The following is a 17,418-nucleotide window of genomic DNA, read 5'->3' as shown; positions in this document are numbered from 1 at the left end:
TGTAATTTTTCTCCTTTGATCCGTTTAAGTAATCTGCCCTGTTGATTTTTTAGGATGTGTTAAACCCCACTTGGTCGTGGAATAACCCACTTCCATTTCACAGAATTCACCCATTTCTTCTCAGTTCTCAGATATGTTAGCATAAAGTTATTCACAACAGTCTCATAATTCCAAGGTCTGTGGCATTTGCAGTTATATCGCATTCTTCACATTTAATCATCCACCTTTTTTAAAAATAATGAAGTCAATCTTTCGGTTACATTAGGCTTGGGTTTGCAGAGTGAATGGAGTTAACATTTATTACCTTTCTGTTCTGTTCTCTGGTCCTCAATTTCTTTCTTCGGAGTTTTAGGTTTTATTAATTCTTTGTCCCAGGCAGCCAAAGCTTGTTTCTCCATTTGACGAATTTCTGCTTCCTCTGCATCCAAACGTCGCTTCCACTCCAGCAGCTCCTCTGCGTGTTGTCGCCGTTGCATTAGTTTCTGCTCTCGCTTTGTCAGAAACCTACGGTCACACCATGAGGGACGGTCAGAGAACAAATCTACAGGCAGAAAGCACTTAGAGCTCTATACCACTCACTGCCTTCGCAACAAGCTGCGTAAAAACAACACACTCATACTACTCCTTTGAAAAAGGCTTGAAGTAACAGAAGCTTTGGTGAATCATTCAGAAAAGGAGAGAATTTATGTTTTACTTCTAATTGTTTGGAAAGATTAGCAAAGGAAAAATGGTGGCAAATTCAGAAAAGAAAATCTTCAGAATTTCTGGACAACCAGGACTGATAATCCTGAAATTACATATTCACTTCTCATAGGTGATTCTTTTTCATAACAGATGAAGAACTTATTCTGAAGGCTCAGACCAGAAAACACACAAAACCAAAACAACAAAGACCAAAACAACAACAAAAAACAAATCTCAAAGCCCCCAAACAAGCAAGCAAACAAAAAAACGTGTTCATGTCCCTTTTTGACTTTTATTTTCAAATTCAGTCTGGTTTTATTTCAGGTATCACTCACTATACCCCTCTTTGGTTCCTATTGCCTAAAAGATGCAAAGTCAGGTGATAATTATGGAGAGAACACAGCACCACAGTCAGATGCCTTATGCATATAAACATAACTTTATTTACTTGAGTAAAAGCATGCACCAAATGCCTCAAATTTCTCAATTTAACCTGATCTCTGAAATTCAATAGCTCGATATATCTTAGCTCCAAAGGATTTAGAGAAATTTCTGATTTAGGAAAAGTTATCTGAGTAGTTTAAAAAGCTACTATTAAACTCTCCTCAAATGTAGATGCCACAGCCAAATAAAAGGTGGGCTGCTCATGTTATTGGTGTTAGATCTGTATTGGTAGCTAATCAACAAAAATGCGTTCACACATCCAACGAACACTTAATAAAAAGCACAAAAACTGTCATTCCGCTTCTTGAACAATCAGCATGTCAAATTAATGTGGAAACAAAAAGGTACCATCTATGGGACATTTGACAAGAAGGCTCCAGGCTGTTATGAAAAAAAAGAAAAAGAAAAAAAAGCAAACAAAACAAACAAAAAGAACAGAGCATGCTCTATCAAAGAGTGCACTGAAAAAGGTGCAAAGTTACCTGACCAACTGGTTGTAGATATACAGCTGGAATTTGGGATGAAGGTTGGGAAAACAGACACTGAGAGAGGCCCAGTGGTGAGACGTAAAGACAGAGAAGAAGTAGTGAACAGGAGAGCAGTGTCTACAAAATAAGGAGGAAGATTTTAAAACCAAGGGATCAAGAGGCAGAAGAGTGAGAAAGGGAAAGCATAAGAGCTGAGTGGAGAACTTTTAATATGCTTCCTGAAAACATTATAAGCTACTCCGTCAAAGCAAGTGTTATACTCTGTGTGACATATAAAACATGTGCTATTATAGATCTTACCAGTGATTTCTGAATAAACACGCCTTTCTCCTCAGATGTTGCTTAACCATTACTTATAGTTTCAGGTAAATTTACTTGTTTGTGAGTAAAGTACGGTGTGGAGCTAAGTAAGTTTTCCCATAAGCTTTAACACAGAGTACAACAACTATGGCTGTGAACCTGGTACATCAGCAATTATACAAACATATGTAACCCTGAGCAAATGATTTTTGTATCTGTACCTTGTCATCTATTTTAAGATTAAAATTAAATAAATAAAAACCACTGCATTTGCCTTATTTGACCTTACCATCATGATCTAGCTTGAAAATAATTTGGAAATTAAATTTATAGTAAAAATGTCTTATTCACCTCTCCCACATAAAACTTACTGCTCACAGGACCCACTGGAGGTACCGTGCTTTATATTTAACAAAGGCCCACTTTAATAAGATTGAAATACCATATCCATTCTATAAAATGAGGATGCATACTTAAGAATAACGTAAGCTTGTTGCAATAAATACTCCCAACAGCAAAAAATAAATAAAAAATAAATCATGCTGTGGACAGCTCAATCATAAGGTTAAAGGTAAGAAGAAAATTTCATGTGTTAGAGTTATAAAAGTAGAAAAAACCCACTAGTTTCTCTTCTTTACTATTTAAATAGTAAATAAATCATATATATATATATATATATATACATATATATATATTCGAAAGGATAACTAAGTCTAGTAATAGTTTGAAAGGTTAATTCTCTTTGACAGAGCATGCTCCTGTTCACATGCACACAACAATAACCTGTAGATCAAGGCAACGCTTTTTGCCTTGGAAGGGCAAGGAATAATATCAGTATGTCACAGAAGTGAGAAAATCTAGGTATAAATCCAGCCACTCATTTGGATTTTAAAAGTATGTAGAACCTTGCTTACACATGTATCTTTAGATAACAGACTATTTCAATGTCTGTTTCCCCACATACAACTTAATATTTCTCCTCCCCTTCATATACTTATATATATATATATACACACACACATACATACACATTCGTATCTGGATTGCCTGGATTTTCTGCACTGAAGTTCGAGGAAAAACAATTTTGTCAAATTTTAGTAAGACACTGCAATCTTCCTTGCCATTCTTTATGAATGTATAATAAACTTATTTTGATGCTAATTATCAAAATATGGAAAAACAAATTACTCAGCAAATGGTCCAAAAACTCTATTCATAATATTCAAATATCACCCACCCTCTTAAGTACATAACTGCTAAATGCATGCATGACCTAGTATAAAAAGTAGAATGATATTGAAACATGTAAAATAAACTGTAAAAAAGATACAATTTAAATCTGTCTAGCCCAATATAGAGAATAATAATTTTCTCTATTAGAACAAGTACTGACCATTTATTTTTCATTTATAAGGATTAAGCATATTCAAAAGCTCTAAGTTGGGAATGAACAACAAAAAAAATAGCTAATAGAAAAAGAGAAGAAAATAGTTTAAGATACAGTATGAGAAAAGTTTAACTTAAAGTTAAAACTTCTTCCCAGAAACATATGTTCTTGATTTAATATATGTGTATTCTAGAAGTAGTGTCCTTTACAAGTTAAATAAAATAAAGTTGAAATAAAAAAGGCAGTACTTCACACTACAGTTAACAATCCTCCAAGATGCTGCACAAATAAGAAAGAAATTTGTAAATGATGGAGACATAAATGCCTACTAATAGAAAATGCTGCTAATATGCGTTATGGTTGGTATCAAGGCATCCCGCAGCAAGAATGCTTAACAGAACACTGGACTGGGGACAATTAGATACAAAATAGATTTAATCTAGTATGCAAATCATTATGTTCTTATTTAATCTTAAGAAATTCATGAGTTATTAGTTCTCTTTTAAAGTCACACTTTCACACTCTGAACTCTACACATATACAGATAAACAGCCACTGAGCACTCTTCCAATTTAAACAAATCCTATTTATTTAGAAGGGTCAATTTCTACGGAGATAACTCTAAGTCATCACTGTAGTTTTTCTTTTTTTTTAAGCTAGGAGGTTGAAAGCAGATATGCTAACTTAACTCAACGTTAACTCTGGCTGGCTGGCATCCAGAAAGCAGGGTCTGAGTTCTAGTCCTGCCACTATGCAACGTGTGAGATGTGGGATGAATCACTTATGTCCATGGCCTCAATTTCTTCCTGTGAAACCAAAGGACTATACTAGATGACGTCCCTAAGAGACCTTTTAGTTCCAGCAGTTTCCAACTCTTTCTCCAAGTACCTCCTCACATTTTTTTAAATACCTCAACATACTGCTACCTCAACATACTGCTAGATCATGTGACATAAATGAGAAGCTTTTTTCCCACTGAGCTAATATAATTGTAGATTATGTTCCAACAGATTATAAAACCATGCTATAATTTGAAAGAGTAAAATTATGATGTAAATTTTAAATGAAATTTTGAGTTGTAAAATCATTTGACTCCAAATATATTAAAAAAAAACACAAAAATATAATACTTTAAATCATTTTAAAATTGTTTCTGGACCAAAAATTAATTCTATATTGTAAATAAGTAAAAATGAAACACAGTGTTTTAAATTTTAAAATGAATTAATTCTTCTAGTCTTTAAGCATTTTTAATGATATGAGGAATATGAGGATATGGATAGTACTGACAAAAGAAAAGGAAGTCTTTTTTTTTTCTTAAGCAAAATTTATTCTATTACTTAAAAGTGCCTAATAATTTGCATATACTTAAATAAACAAAATGCAGGTATATTATTCCTAACCTAGAAAGTAAAGAAAATTATCAGACTATCAGGATTCATTTAGTCTAGAACCTTCTCCAAGAAAATTCTATTTCTAATTTAAGGCAATGATATTTAACACACTTTTTTTTAATTTTTTATTTTTTTAACGTTTATTTATTTTTGAGACAGAGAGAGACAGAGCATGAACAGGGGAGGGGCAGAGAGAGAGGGAGACACAGAATCTGAAACAGGCTCCAGGCTCTGAGCTGTTAGCACAGAGCCCGACACGGGGCTCGAACTCACGGACCATGAGATCATGACCTGAGCCGAAGTCGGATGCTTAACTGACCGAGCCACCCAGGCGCCCCAACACACTTTTTAAAATTCTAATGAAAATGTCTTCTTTAATGGAATATCAAAAGTCTTCCCTTGTAAATCCTTAATTTTTTTTATTTTTTTTAATTTTTTTTAAAAAAAATTAATGTTTATTTATTTTTGAGAGAGAAGAGAGACAAAGTGCAAACAGGGGAGGGGCAGAGAGAGAGGGAGACACACAATCTAAAGCTGGCTCCAGGCCCTGAGCTGTCAGCACAGAGCCCGACATGGGGCTCAAACTCACAAACCATGAGATCATGACCTGAGCTGAAGTCAGACGCTTAACCCACTGAGCCACCCAGGTGCCCCGCAAATCCTTAACTTTTTAACTCAGTAGATTAATGGTGAAGATTTTAATATTTATCAGACACTACCACAAATATTTTTAGACACATCTATGTCATACAATATTTATCTGTTTAACTTTATGATTATTTAAAACCAAGTAACTTAATTTGCTCCTTTAATGGTTTCTAAGCTAACTGGGAATATTTTAAAATATTTAAAATGAATGTTTCAGAAGTTCTGACTTCATTTTTCCATGCTAACTTGGTCTGCAATGATCAAACCAAAATATAACTATATGTTTGTGGGATATTTTTTGCTTCTTCTTATGCTATTAAAGTACTTACTTATTCAAAAGTATACTTAACTCAGAACACTCACCCATGAAAATTGCTTTGATATATTTTTTCAGTAGAAATTTCTTCCTCTGAATTTCTGAGCAATTAATTTATATACACTTCTCTAAAGGAACCAACATTTGTTTTTTCCACCTAGACCATATACTCTTTAAAATTTTTTTTTTTTAAGTTTATTTATTTTTGAGACAGAGAGAGACAGAGCATGAACAAGGGAGGGGCAGAGAGAGAGGGAGACACAGAATCAGAGGCAGGCTCCAGGCTCTGAGCCATCAGCCCAGAGCCCGACGCCGGGCTCGAACTCACGGACCGCGAGATCGTGACCTGAGCCGAAGTCGGACGCTTAACCGACTGAGCCACCCAGGCGCCCCAAGACCATATACTCTTTAAGGTCAAGGTTTCTGTTTGATTCACCTTCGTACCTCTCAGACCTAGCACACTCATACATTCCTCAATAAATAATTGCTAAGACTAAGTATATATTTAGTAAATAATATAAAAGAATAGTGGCTATTAAATGAAAGAGAAAATGCACTGTATCCTATTTTAACACTTGAAGATAAACCCATTCTTTCTGTTTTATTTGCTCAGTAAAAAATTTCCCTGAAATGGAATTGGCAAATTAACAGAAAAAGTCAACTGCATTGTGTTTTCTTCATGAATATGTTTCAGGATTACAGGCAATGCACTTATATTATCAACAATGCCCCTCACAATGATAACCAAAACTCAGATTTCACTTGCAACAGTACCAAAAAGACTGAGGGCTATTCACTCTGTGGCTCCTGAAATGTATATTATTACAAATCTTTTTCACAACTTAAATTTCTTTTGCTTTTCACTACACTGAGAAATGGAAATTATTTACATAATGTCAGATCAATAAAAAGGTCGGGAAAAGCCATAAATTAGACATACGAGTTTTAACAAAGGCATTGCTGTCTCAATGACACATTAAAGAAGGAAATCTTTCACGATAGCCGAGAACAGTTTGATTGCTTTAGAGAAATATCTGTCATAGAATCAGAGTTCAGAGGGTTAACAATAAGCAACAGTATATAGTGAAAAAGTTCTTCTCAAAAGTTAGCTAAACTTACTGAGGGAGGAATACTTTTTGACAGGTGTTTTATATCAATAAAATAGTAATCTCTTGGGAGACTGCCTTTGCAAATCTACAGAACAAATAATAGTGCCTAGCAGCAAAGGCTCAAATGATTTTGTTGACTATAAAATGAACTCATTCTATTTAATGGCATTTCTACTGACATTCCAATATTGTTGGGATGCCTGGGTGGCTCAATATTGTTAAAAGAGATCTCATGATAAAGTTCTGGTGATCTGGATGGTATATAAAAACCAGTTTTCACATTATTTTGTTCTAGAGATCAAAAAGCATTGCATAACAATAACCTTCCTTTATAGGGCATCGCTATTTTTGAAAAATACTCCAGTTCATCCTCAAATTTCGGCACCATCACTAAACATTAAAACTAATTCCTTTGCCACCACTGTCCTTACCTCATCCTACCCACAAACACAACTGCACTGCTTCAAACACACATCAAGTCACTGAATCCTTCGAGGCCTATTTCTTTGAATTTCTCAAATGGTTCCTGCAGCAATTGACAAAGGTAGAACAATAATACAAAACTTCTATGTGTTTAATATTTTGGATTCTGAGAAAATAATTAACAAAACTTGGAACAAAATCAATAAGTTCAACCCTGAATTTGTTATTTAGAATTTTTAAAGCTTTAAACAAATCTGAAATGAGCACCTACGTGAACTAACTCATCTCATAAACAGACTAGGATTAGCAGTTTCTTCTTCTAGGTGATCAAAATTATCAGAATATTATTCATAAAGACCAGCAATGAGTATCTTACTAATATAGATGAGCAAGGGATCAATGAAGAAATTATTCCTGAAGCTGTCTTTCCTCCAACATTTACCAAAGACATTTGGAGGTATATATAAAATGTCAGGTCAGCTATAATATAAAAATTCACGAGACTGATAATTCTGAATTCAAAAATCTCTGAAGTAAAACAGTATGCCTATACAGGCTTTGGGAAATTTTATTAGGAAAGAAAGAAAGCATCTTTAGTCTACATTTCAATAAATTCCTATATTTTTAAAAAAGCCTTATTTAGTCTATCCCATGGAATTATCCAAAAGGAATACTTACACATTTGTAAATATTTGGTTTCACCTCTTTTTATTTATTTTAAAAATCTGTATTTATTTTTTAAACTTATCTTCATAACCAACTTAAGTATTTTAAAGTTATGAAATACAATTTAACTAAGCAATAGGTGCCAACATATAACACTACACCTATGGTAATCAGGTTTGATTTACAACTGTCTGACTATTCAAAAGCTAATTAACTCATAGGCTGATGTTACATATAAATACAGAGCATTATTAAATTTGGTGATGTGTGGTACACTGACAAAAGATATCAATACAACTTAAGTTCAATCTGTGGTTCAAACTGTTAACAAAATAAAATAAAGGTCAAACGTTTTAATGGGTCTGTCTTTCGTATTTAAAGAAGGAAGAAATGGTTATAAAGTCAAGGATAGAGTCCACAAACAGCAACTTGACAAGCATATTTAATTACACCCAGAAGAGTAGACTCTCACGTACATGTAACTTCATATGGTCAATGTCAACACACAACTGAGCTACATTTAAGTAGAGGTAGCATTCTTTAAAAAAAGCTTCTAAAAAAATAATACTTAGTAATGTTTGAGAAGAATGGTAGACTGCCAAAGCATTCAACATCCCAGGAGAATTTCAGTTTTTCTGGTTTCAAATGAACAGTCCACACCTACTCACAGGTTAAAATTTCTATCTGACCTAAGCCCGGAGTGGTCAGCGAGCCACAGCATGAGATCTCAGGATACACCATTAACTGCTTCCCTAAGTCAGTAGACATATCCACCGATTTCAGAGAAGTATAAATTTCCCACTTACTTTTAGCTTTCAATGAAAGAAAGATGGAAACGTTGTCATGGGTATATGTGCAATCACTATGCTGGTTTTTATTATTATTTTTAATTCTTTTTTAATGTTTATTTATTTTTTACAGAGAGAGAGACGGAGCATGAGCAGGGGAGGGGCAGAGAGAGAGGGAGACACAGAACCTGAAACAGGCTCCAGGCTCTGAGCTGTCAGCCCAGAGCCCGACGCGGGGCTCACACTCACAGACTGAGAGATCATGACCTGAGCCGAAGTCGGACACTCAACCGACTGAGCCACCCAGGCACCCCACTATGCTGGTTTTTAAAATAAGAAATCTGACTGTATTAAAAACAAGAAAATTTGTTTTATAATAAGATCTATAGTCAACTGACTTCTAGGTTGATTTAATAATTCTGCTAAAATGCTACTGAATTCATAAAATATTATGTTTTATCAACCTAATCTAATGAAGTACATTAAAGATATTTGTTGCTATCATTTTCAATGTGAACAGGAGATATTTATAAAAATGAATTACTTTTCATCCATGCGGCTTCTCATTTTTTTCAGTTTCTGCATAATGCTGCTAGTTTCACTGCTGGAGATTGAAATGGGGGAAGGACTGCGGGTCTCCAAGTCAGTTGGACCAGGACTGGTTGCCTTATTATCCTTTGTATCATCGTCACTATGAGAGTCCTGTAAACAAAGGAGGGTAAAGTTTTACAATTTTACCGGAATTTAAGATCTCAAAGTGATCTTAAACACTGTTATTTCAAAATTATGTTTATCAAAATCATATTTATAAAAAAGTAGAAATAAAGGAATTACTTAAAAGACAAGATTATATCACATATTTGAAAATGGCTAAAATACAGATTTTGTTATATCTTACATATATTTATATATAATCACAAAGTGTAATAATTTCTTATAAGATGTGAAAAAAATCCAAAATCTTCTGTTGCTAGCAAACTAGTACCTGTCCTAATTTCTTTTATTTATTTATTTTTAAATTTTTTAATGTTTATTTTTGACAGAGACAGAGACAGAGCATGAGTGGGGTGGGGCGGTGGAGGGAGGGGAGGGCGGGGGGGGGGGGGTGGGTAATGCTGAGAGAGAGACACACACAGAATCAGAAGCAGGCTCCAGGCTCTGAGCTGTCAGCACAGAGCCTGACCCAGGGCTCAAACCCATGAACCGCAAGATCATGACCTGAGCCGAAGTCAGACATTTAACCAACTGAGCCACCTAGGCGCCCCTGTCCTAATTTCTTTTAAATTGAACCACTCAAAAGAAATACAAAACTACAGACACTGTAACGTTTATACGTACAGACAAAAGAATGAAGAGCAGGGCGCCTGGGTGGCTTAGTCGGTTGAGCGTCCGACTTCAGCTCAGGTCATGATCCTGCAGTTTGTGAGTTCAAGCCCATGTCGGGCTCTGTGCTAACAGCTCAGATTGTGTGCCTCCCTCTCTCTCTGCCTCTCCCCCACTTGCACTCTGTCTCTCTCTCAAAAATAAACAAACACTAAAAAACTTTTTTAAAAAAGAATGAAGGGAACACATAATTAATTTTAATAATAGTGAGGGATGGATCTTTTTTCTTTTCATTTCTAACGAAAAAAGCAGTATTTTCTCAACTTAAAAATTACAATGAAAGGATTTAGAACAATTGGGCTTTTTAAAAAAAGTGTATTTATTCTGAGAGGGGGAGAGAGAGAGAGAGAGTGCATGAGCAAGTGGGGGAGGGCCAGAGAGAGAGGGAAAGAGAGAGAATCCCAAGCAGCCTCTGTGCTGTGAGTGCAGATTTCAACGAGGAACTTGATCCCCAAACCCTGAGATCATGACCTGAACCAAAATCAAGAGTCGGATGCTCAACGGATTGAGCCGTCCAGGCGTCCCTAGAGCTATTAGCTTGACACGTTATTTCTCATGAACAAAAAATAACTTTATATGCTTAAGTAAGTCTTTCCCACAAATACTCATTTATGTTCATAACTTTTCAGGAAGATGAGTAGGGACAATCATGGCTGTTTTTATTCTGTGAACAATACACACAGCAGAATAAGGTGTGTTGAATGGAGCGAGATGAAGAGGGCCTCTAACACAGGAAGGTGGCCTGTGTGCCAAGTCCGAGCCCAAGTGGAACAATGCGGATGTCCACATGGAAGCAGTCCTACGTGGCTCACAAGCCCAAACAGAGTGAGGTGGCATTCCCACAGAGAACAGAGTGCAAAGAAGGTAAGAAGAGAACAGAGAAAGGGCAAGGAGATGGGGGGGGGAGGGGGGGAACAGCTTGACTTGGGAGTCAGATTCCAGGGGCGGCGAGAAGGCTATCCACATGAGGAAAGGGGTGGAGGTTATGGAGACGGGTTACACAGAAGAATGATCAAATAATTATCTATATTAAGGAAAATGTTAACCAGCTGTCTGTCAGAGAAGGAAGTTTCAGAAGAGAGAAAACTAGAATGGAACCTTATGGTGCTGGATTAGAAATCGAAGAATCAGCATGAACTCATTATGTATATATATGTGTGTGTGTATATATATATATATATGTACGTATACACATGTATATATACATACATATATATAACATGTATATGTACATACAGAAATATACATGTAAAATGTATATTTTTATTATATCTACATAAAACTATATATTCTCTAGATTTCTTGCTTTTAGGAGGCCAAAACCTGAATAGCAATGAGCATGCCTACTGGTTTTTAAAGAACTTTCCTCCTTGGACAAACAGCTGATTCCAAGTCTGGGGCACGGAAGGTACAAAATGACCTGGAGACATCTTGTTGCAGGAAACATGGAAGTGCTCAAAGACTGACTGGGACATGTCAAAAGGACACAGAAACTGGAAAAGAAACTTGAAATAGTCTGATTTGGGGCAAAGTGAGCATCAAAACAAATGACAGTAACAGATTCACCTTTGAGTAAAGTAGGAATCTGTCAGTCCATATGGATATAAATAAAATAGTAAGTTTAATGAAAAACAAGAATTTATGTAGTCTCAAAGTAACTCATGCAGGGGAGCCCGGGTGGCTCAGTTGGTTGAGTACCAACCTCGGCTCAGGTAATGATCTCACAGTTTTTGAGTTCAGGCCCCACATCGGGCTCTGGGCTGACAGCTCAGAGCCTGGAGCCTGCTTCAGACTCTGTGTGTGAGTCTCTCTCTCTCTCAAAAATAAACATTAAAAAATTTTTTTTAAATATATTTAATAAAAATTTAAAAATAACTCATGCAAAGTATTTATTAACTATAACGAGAAAGAAAGTAACTTTTTAGTAGAGTCTGATAGCCACCACCTTAATCAAGTGATCAAGTCAAGTCAACATCATCAGTAATGGGATAAATCAATATCAGACACCAACTGACTGAATGCAAGGAGAACACAGCATCATGTCTGTGATATTCCAGCCAAAGATGCACAACCTGAACCTAATTATGAGGAAGTATCAGACAAATCCAAGTTGAGAAACATGCTACAAAATAACTGGCATGTGATCTTCCAAAGTGTGAAGGTTATAAGAGTCAAGGAACTTTTCCAGACTAAGGAGACAACATAGACATGAGAACTTAATGCAATATGCGATTCTGAACTTACCTTTTGATACAAAGCACATTATTGTGACAGCTGGAGAACTGTCATACTTTCAACTCAGGAAGACAGAGTTCTTTGTACCGTGTTTGAAATTTTCTATAAATTTGGAATTGTTTCAAAATTTAAGGTGTATTTTAAAAATCAAAGCAGAAAATACGAGAGACTTTATTTAACTATTTATAAACTATATAACTGTTTATATATACATAAAACATATATAAATATAAATATATATAAATATATAAAATATATAACTATTTATACAGCTATAAGTCTGGGTTCTCCAACACTATATCGACATCTCACAGTATCTCAGAATAGATCCACATTTTGCTTTTGTCTGAATACCTCCTTTCACTCCTGTATCATTGTATTAACATAGGATAGCTAACATAAGTAAAATGAGCAAAAATAATCTCTCTCATTAATTCTGAGGAATATATTTGGATTGATAAGCAAAAGCAAGGTACTCTGTTCAAACTGAGTTTATGAATGGAAAACATTTTTCAACTATTATATGAACCATGTGTCCCTTTCAAAACTTGAATACTCCATGGGAAAAAAATTAAAACTGTCATTATATATAAGGGCACAGACATAGAACTTTATTCCAGTACCTTATGGTATCACAGTGCTAGAAGGAACATGTCCATCATATGAGAAACTAAGGCAGGGTTAGGGATTATTGCAAGCAACATGAGACAGAAAACAAATAGTAATTTTATGTAATTTACCAATTTATTCTCCCCTGCTGACTTCAGCTTCTCCTGTAATTTCATGGTGGTCTGTCGGATCCTCTCTATCTCTTCCTGCTGTTTAAGAATTAGTTGTCTTTCCTTTCGAGCTGCCTTATTGGCTTCTTGAAGACGTTTAATTTCCGCCTAAGGTTTAAAGAGTTAGGAGAGGGATTGAGATTTGGAGGACACAAGTCCACAGTAATATTTTAAGTAAGCCCAATCATCACATATATCAAAAATAAAAACATACAGTATTTCAAGATAAAAGTAATATTGAAAAAATTTTAAATCATGAAGGAGGAAAAAAAAGAGTCAGATAACCCCATATCATGCTAAAATAATTTAACATTATCCCTTAATTTTAAATAACTATTACTACAACAGACTAATAATTTCCTGTCCTCCTTTTAATTTTTTTTAAATATTTATTTGTGGGAGAGAGAGAGAAAGAGAAAGAGAGGAGAGAGAGAGAGAGAGAAAGAGAGAGATGGAGCATGAGCAAAGGAGGGGCAGAGAAAGAGGGAGACCTAGAATCCAAAGCAAGCTCCAGGCTCTCAGCTGTCAGCACACAGCCCAACGCAGGGCTCAAACTCACGAACTGTGAGATCATGACCTGACCAAAGTCAGATGCTTAACTGACTGAGCCACCCAGGCACCCTCCTGTCCCCCTTTTAAACGTAAGATACCCTCCACATTTTTCCACAGTGCCACTCGGTCTTTACACTTGTTTAATAGTTGCATAACAGATAAAGTAGTTAATGGAACCATTATTCTACTGCTAAACTCGGGCCGCTTGTAATTTTTTTATCATCCCAAAGAATGCTTTCATTCCATAACCGTTTCATACTATGGATTTATGGAGAGATTCCAAAAGGTAGGAGAAACAAGTCAGAGAGGATGAATCATATTACGGCCCTCAAAATCATTTAAAGATTGCTTTCAAAAAAGAACTGTCTCTACTTAAATTGCCACCAGAAACAGTTAAGACTTCATTGCACCAAACTCTCCAACCATGGTATTAAGTTTTCTGTTGGCCATTTAAAAAGTGGGCAAAAGGTGATTCACTTCACTGTTAATAATAGTTAAAATTTAAGAGACTGTCATGGTTTTATCATAAATGTGTTTTCATCTGTGTTCCTGTCGCATAATAAAGACAAGAATAATTTGCAACTTATAATTTCTTTTAATCGTATTTGATTTTTGGAAACACTGAACAGGTAGAAAAGTGCATAAAAATATCTGATTTCTAAAATCTCATATTAATAACTGTTAATACTCTATCATATTTTATCATAGTCTTTATTTTGTGAAGCAATAAAACATTACAGATAAAATCAGTGTATGTCCTCTGCCCTAAGTCCTTACAGGTAATCACTACCATGGTATATATCCTTCCAACACATTCTTTTAAAATTCTTCCACAAATATTTACACTTACCTGCAAAAAACATTACATTGTTTGGTTTATGTTTTTAAATATTTTAGAAATAATATCACATATTCATATTTTCAATCTTGCTTTATTTGTTAGTCATTACTTTTGATAGCTCTCTTGTGTTGACCTATACCTAAATGCTGCATAACATTGGAGGCATATAATATTTCATGTGTCCATTACCTCTATGTTTGGATAAAGTTGTTGTTTACTATTACAACAATGCTACAATGAAGAGGCTTACATTGTCTGTCTCCTTGGGCACATGTACGGATTTCTCTGGAGCTGAAGTTCTTGAACTAAGGTCCATGGACTCGAGAGGGTTCCCAAGGTCCTTTCAGGGGACTCTCAGGGTCAAACTCTCTTCATAATACTAAGACATTACTTGCCCTTGTTTACTCTTGCTCTCTCGTGAACATACAATAACACTATGCATTTTAAAGAAAATAACTATATTTTCCAAAAAAAAAAAAAATTGTGAGAAGAGTAATATTTAGATTTTTCCAAATCTCTTTAATTGTCTGGCTTGATTTTTTTTTTTTTTTTTTTTAACATCATGCATTGGTCATTTGGAAAATGTCGGTTCAATCAGTTATGCAGATCTCCCTAATGTTGACGCATTTCATCATACGGTATCAAAAAATCACATTCTTTCTTATCACCACAGATCTCAAAAGTTCTTTAGTATTAGGTGGTGGATAGAAATTGTCCAAAATAATGACTTCTTTTTTTTCTTAAATTTTTTTTAATGTTTGTTTATTTTTGAGAGAGAGAGGCAGAGTGAGAACAGGGAGGGGCAGAGAGACAGGGAGACACAGAATCTGAAGCAGACTCTAGGCTCTGAGCTATCAGCCCAAAGCCCGACGTGGGGCTCGAACTCACAAACTACAAGATCATGACCTGAGCCAAAGTGGGACACTTCACTGACTGAGCCACCCAGTTGCCCCCAAAATAATGACTTCTACTTGAAAGTCTGAATTTTGTCATCGCCAACAAATACTGTCACTGCTGCTTTCTCTAAAGTGACAGGCACACTTTGTTCATTTTTGAGAAAATGACTGTCAAATACCCAAATCTGAATAAACAGATTGCCTCTAAATAATTCTTTCAAGGAAAAATGATATTCCATAAAAAAAAAAAAGTAGCTAGTTTAGCTTGCAATTCAAACAACTACACAAATACCTTTCCTTGAGTTAATCACTGTCTTTTGGTATCTAACAAAAGTGCTTACTTCTGGGCTTCCTATTTTTGTCACACAGAGTACGGAAAATTACGAGTACTCAAATGTCAACACTGAGTAAAATTAGCAATTTTTACTACTGAAGACATACTCCAGTGAAACTAGCTTTTTTTTTTTTTTTTTTTTTTAGCTTCAAGCGTGAGGTGGTGAAAACTATGACGATTACTAGACAGTTTGGTGCCACTGCCCTGATTTATGCTAAGGCACTAGCAGATTTACACTGTTGTTTTTGTACCACTTAGCACAAATGTCAACACATGGAAAGGGTGAATTCATATCCCACTTTTGGGAAAATAGTTTTGACCTCCTTGATCCATGAAAGGGTATCAGGGACCTGAGAGTTCCACAGAGTACATTTTGAAAAACTGCTATTATAGGTTAGGCCTGGGTTTCTGAACCAATTAATATATAAATTCACCCAATCCAAATCTAGAAGAGCGAAGAAACTGGAGGCGGTTCTTGGAGGAAAAGGTTTGCTCTTCTTTTCAGAATAAGCCATAAGGTTGTACAAGCAAACTGCTCACTTTAAAATGGTTAATGGTATAAGTGAAATACTCTTTAAAATGGTTATTCTAAGCTATGTGAATTTTATCTCAAAAAAAAAAAAAAAAAGAACATAACATAGGAAAATATGTTCTCTCTTTTTTGGATACAGTTGTACAAAGATATGTGGCCAAATTGGTTATAGCCATCTCACTACCAGTCAAAATAATTCTTACTGATACAACCCTAATATGCTTACTTCAGCAGCACATATACTAAAACTGATACAACTGTAATAAATAACTTAGTACATACGTCTATCCAAGCTGGTATTTTTATTTCTGTAGGGCAACTCTCCAGGAGTAGACAGTTGGTTCAGAGTATTTTTTGCACATTTACTTAAAAAACATTATGAAGTACTATAAACATGATATGTAGAAAAATTTGTCACTCAAACACCAACCACTGGGATTGAAAAGTTTGCCCATATATGTTTCAAATCTTTCTGTTTCAAAAATATATCATTATAGATAAAACTGAACACCCCAATCCCTTCTCCCATTCCCTCCCCAGGAATTTATCATTTTTATATGTACTTTTGTACATGTAAGAGTCCATACGTACAGGAGTGAGTCCATAAAACATAAATTTCTGATTCGTGACTTAAAAAATTTATAAGAATGGTATCATACTGTATGTATTCTTTTGCATCCTGCTTTTGTATAAAAGCCAATATTATGATTTTTGATAAAGATCTACTGCTATCACTATTCAACATAGTAGCCACAGTTACATGTAGCTATTTAAATTAAAATTAAATAATATTAAAATTTCAGTTTCTCAGTTGCACTAGCCATGTTTTAAATACTTAAAAATTCCACGTGGCTAGTAGCTACTGTATCAGACAGCACAGATATAGAACATCAATGTCATTTCAGAAATCTCTATTGAACATTACTGAGATGTAATACATTCGTTTTCCTGCAGTATTGTACTTTCTGGCAGGAACATGTTTCATTTTATCCATTCTCTTCATGAAAAAATTAAGCTGTTTCCATTTTCCTCTGTACACATGTGAAAGCATTTCTAGGATTTATACCAAGACACAGAACTGCTGAGTCCTAGATTATATGTGCTATCAATATAACTAGATATAATGAAACCGCTCTCAAAACGGTTACACCAGTCACCACTCTCACAGGTACACAGACCTGATGTGACAGAACTGGAGACTTAAGAGGCTTCGAATGCA

At 35.1% G+C, this 17,418-nt stretch overlaps 1 protein-coding gene across 3 annotated transcripts in view; it reads right to left on the bottom strand.

Annotated features, from left to right (window-relative positions):
• Positions 1-17,418, bottom strand: part of CEP350 (centrosomal protein 350) — a 154,836-nt gene that overhangs the window by 44,459 nt on the left and 92,959 nt on the right. For 2 of the 3 annotated variants that reach the window (XM_053909161.1, XM_053909162.1), the window contains exons 26-29: positions 13,006-13,152; positions 9,192-9,349; positions 1,611-1,733; positions 305-504 (exon numbers count right to left, since the gene is read on the bottom strand). In XM_053909161.1, coding sequence (XP_053765136.1) covers positions 305-504; positions 1,611-1,733; positions 9,192-9,349; positions 13,006-13,152 — 628 coding nt within the window. The remainder of the gene's footprint in view (positions 1-304; positions 505-1,610; positions 1,734-9,191; positions 9,350-13,005; positions 13,153-17,418) is intronic. The other variant, XM_019428143.2, reaches the window with a different exon arrangement.

Source organism: Panthera pardus, unplaced genomic scaffold (genome assembly GCF_024362965.1).
Source record: "Panthera pardus isolate Hobbes unplaced genomic scaffold, ASM2436296v1 HiC_scaffold_21, whole genome shotgun sequence".
In the NCBI taxonomy this organism is placed as follows: Eukaryota; Metazoa; Chordata; class Mammalia; order Carnivora; family Felidae; genus Panthera; species Panthera pardus.
Note: the sequence above shows the minus strand (reverse complement) of the source record. Positions and strands in the feature narration are given on the sequence as shown.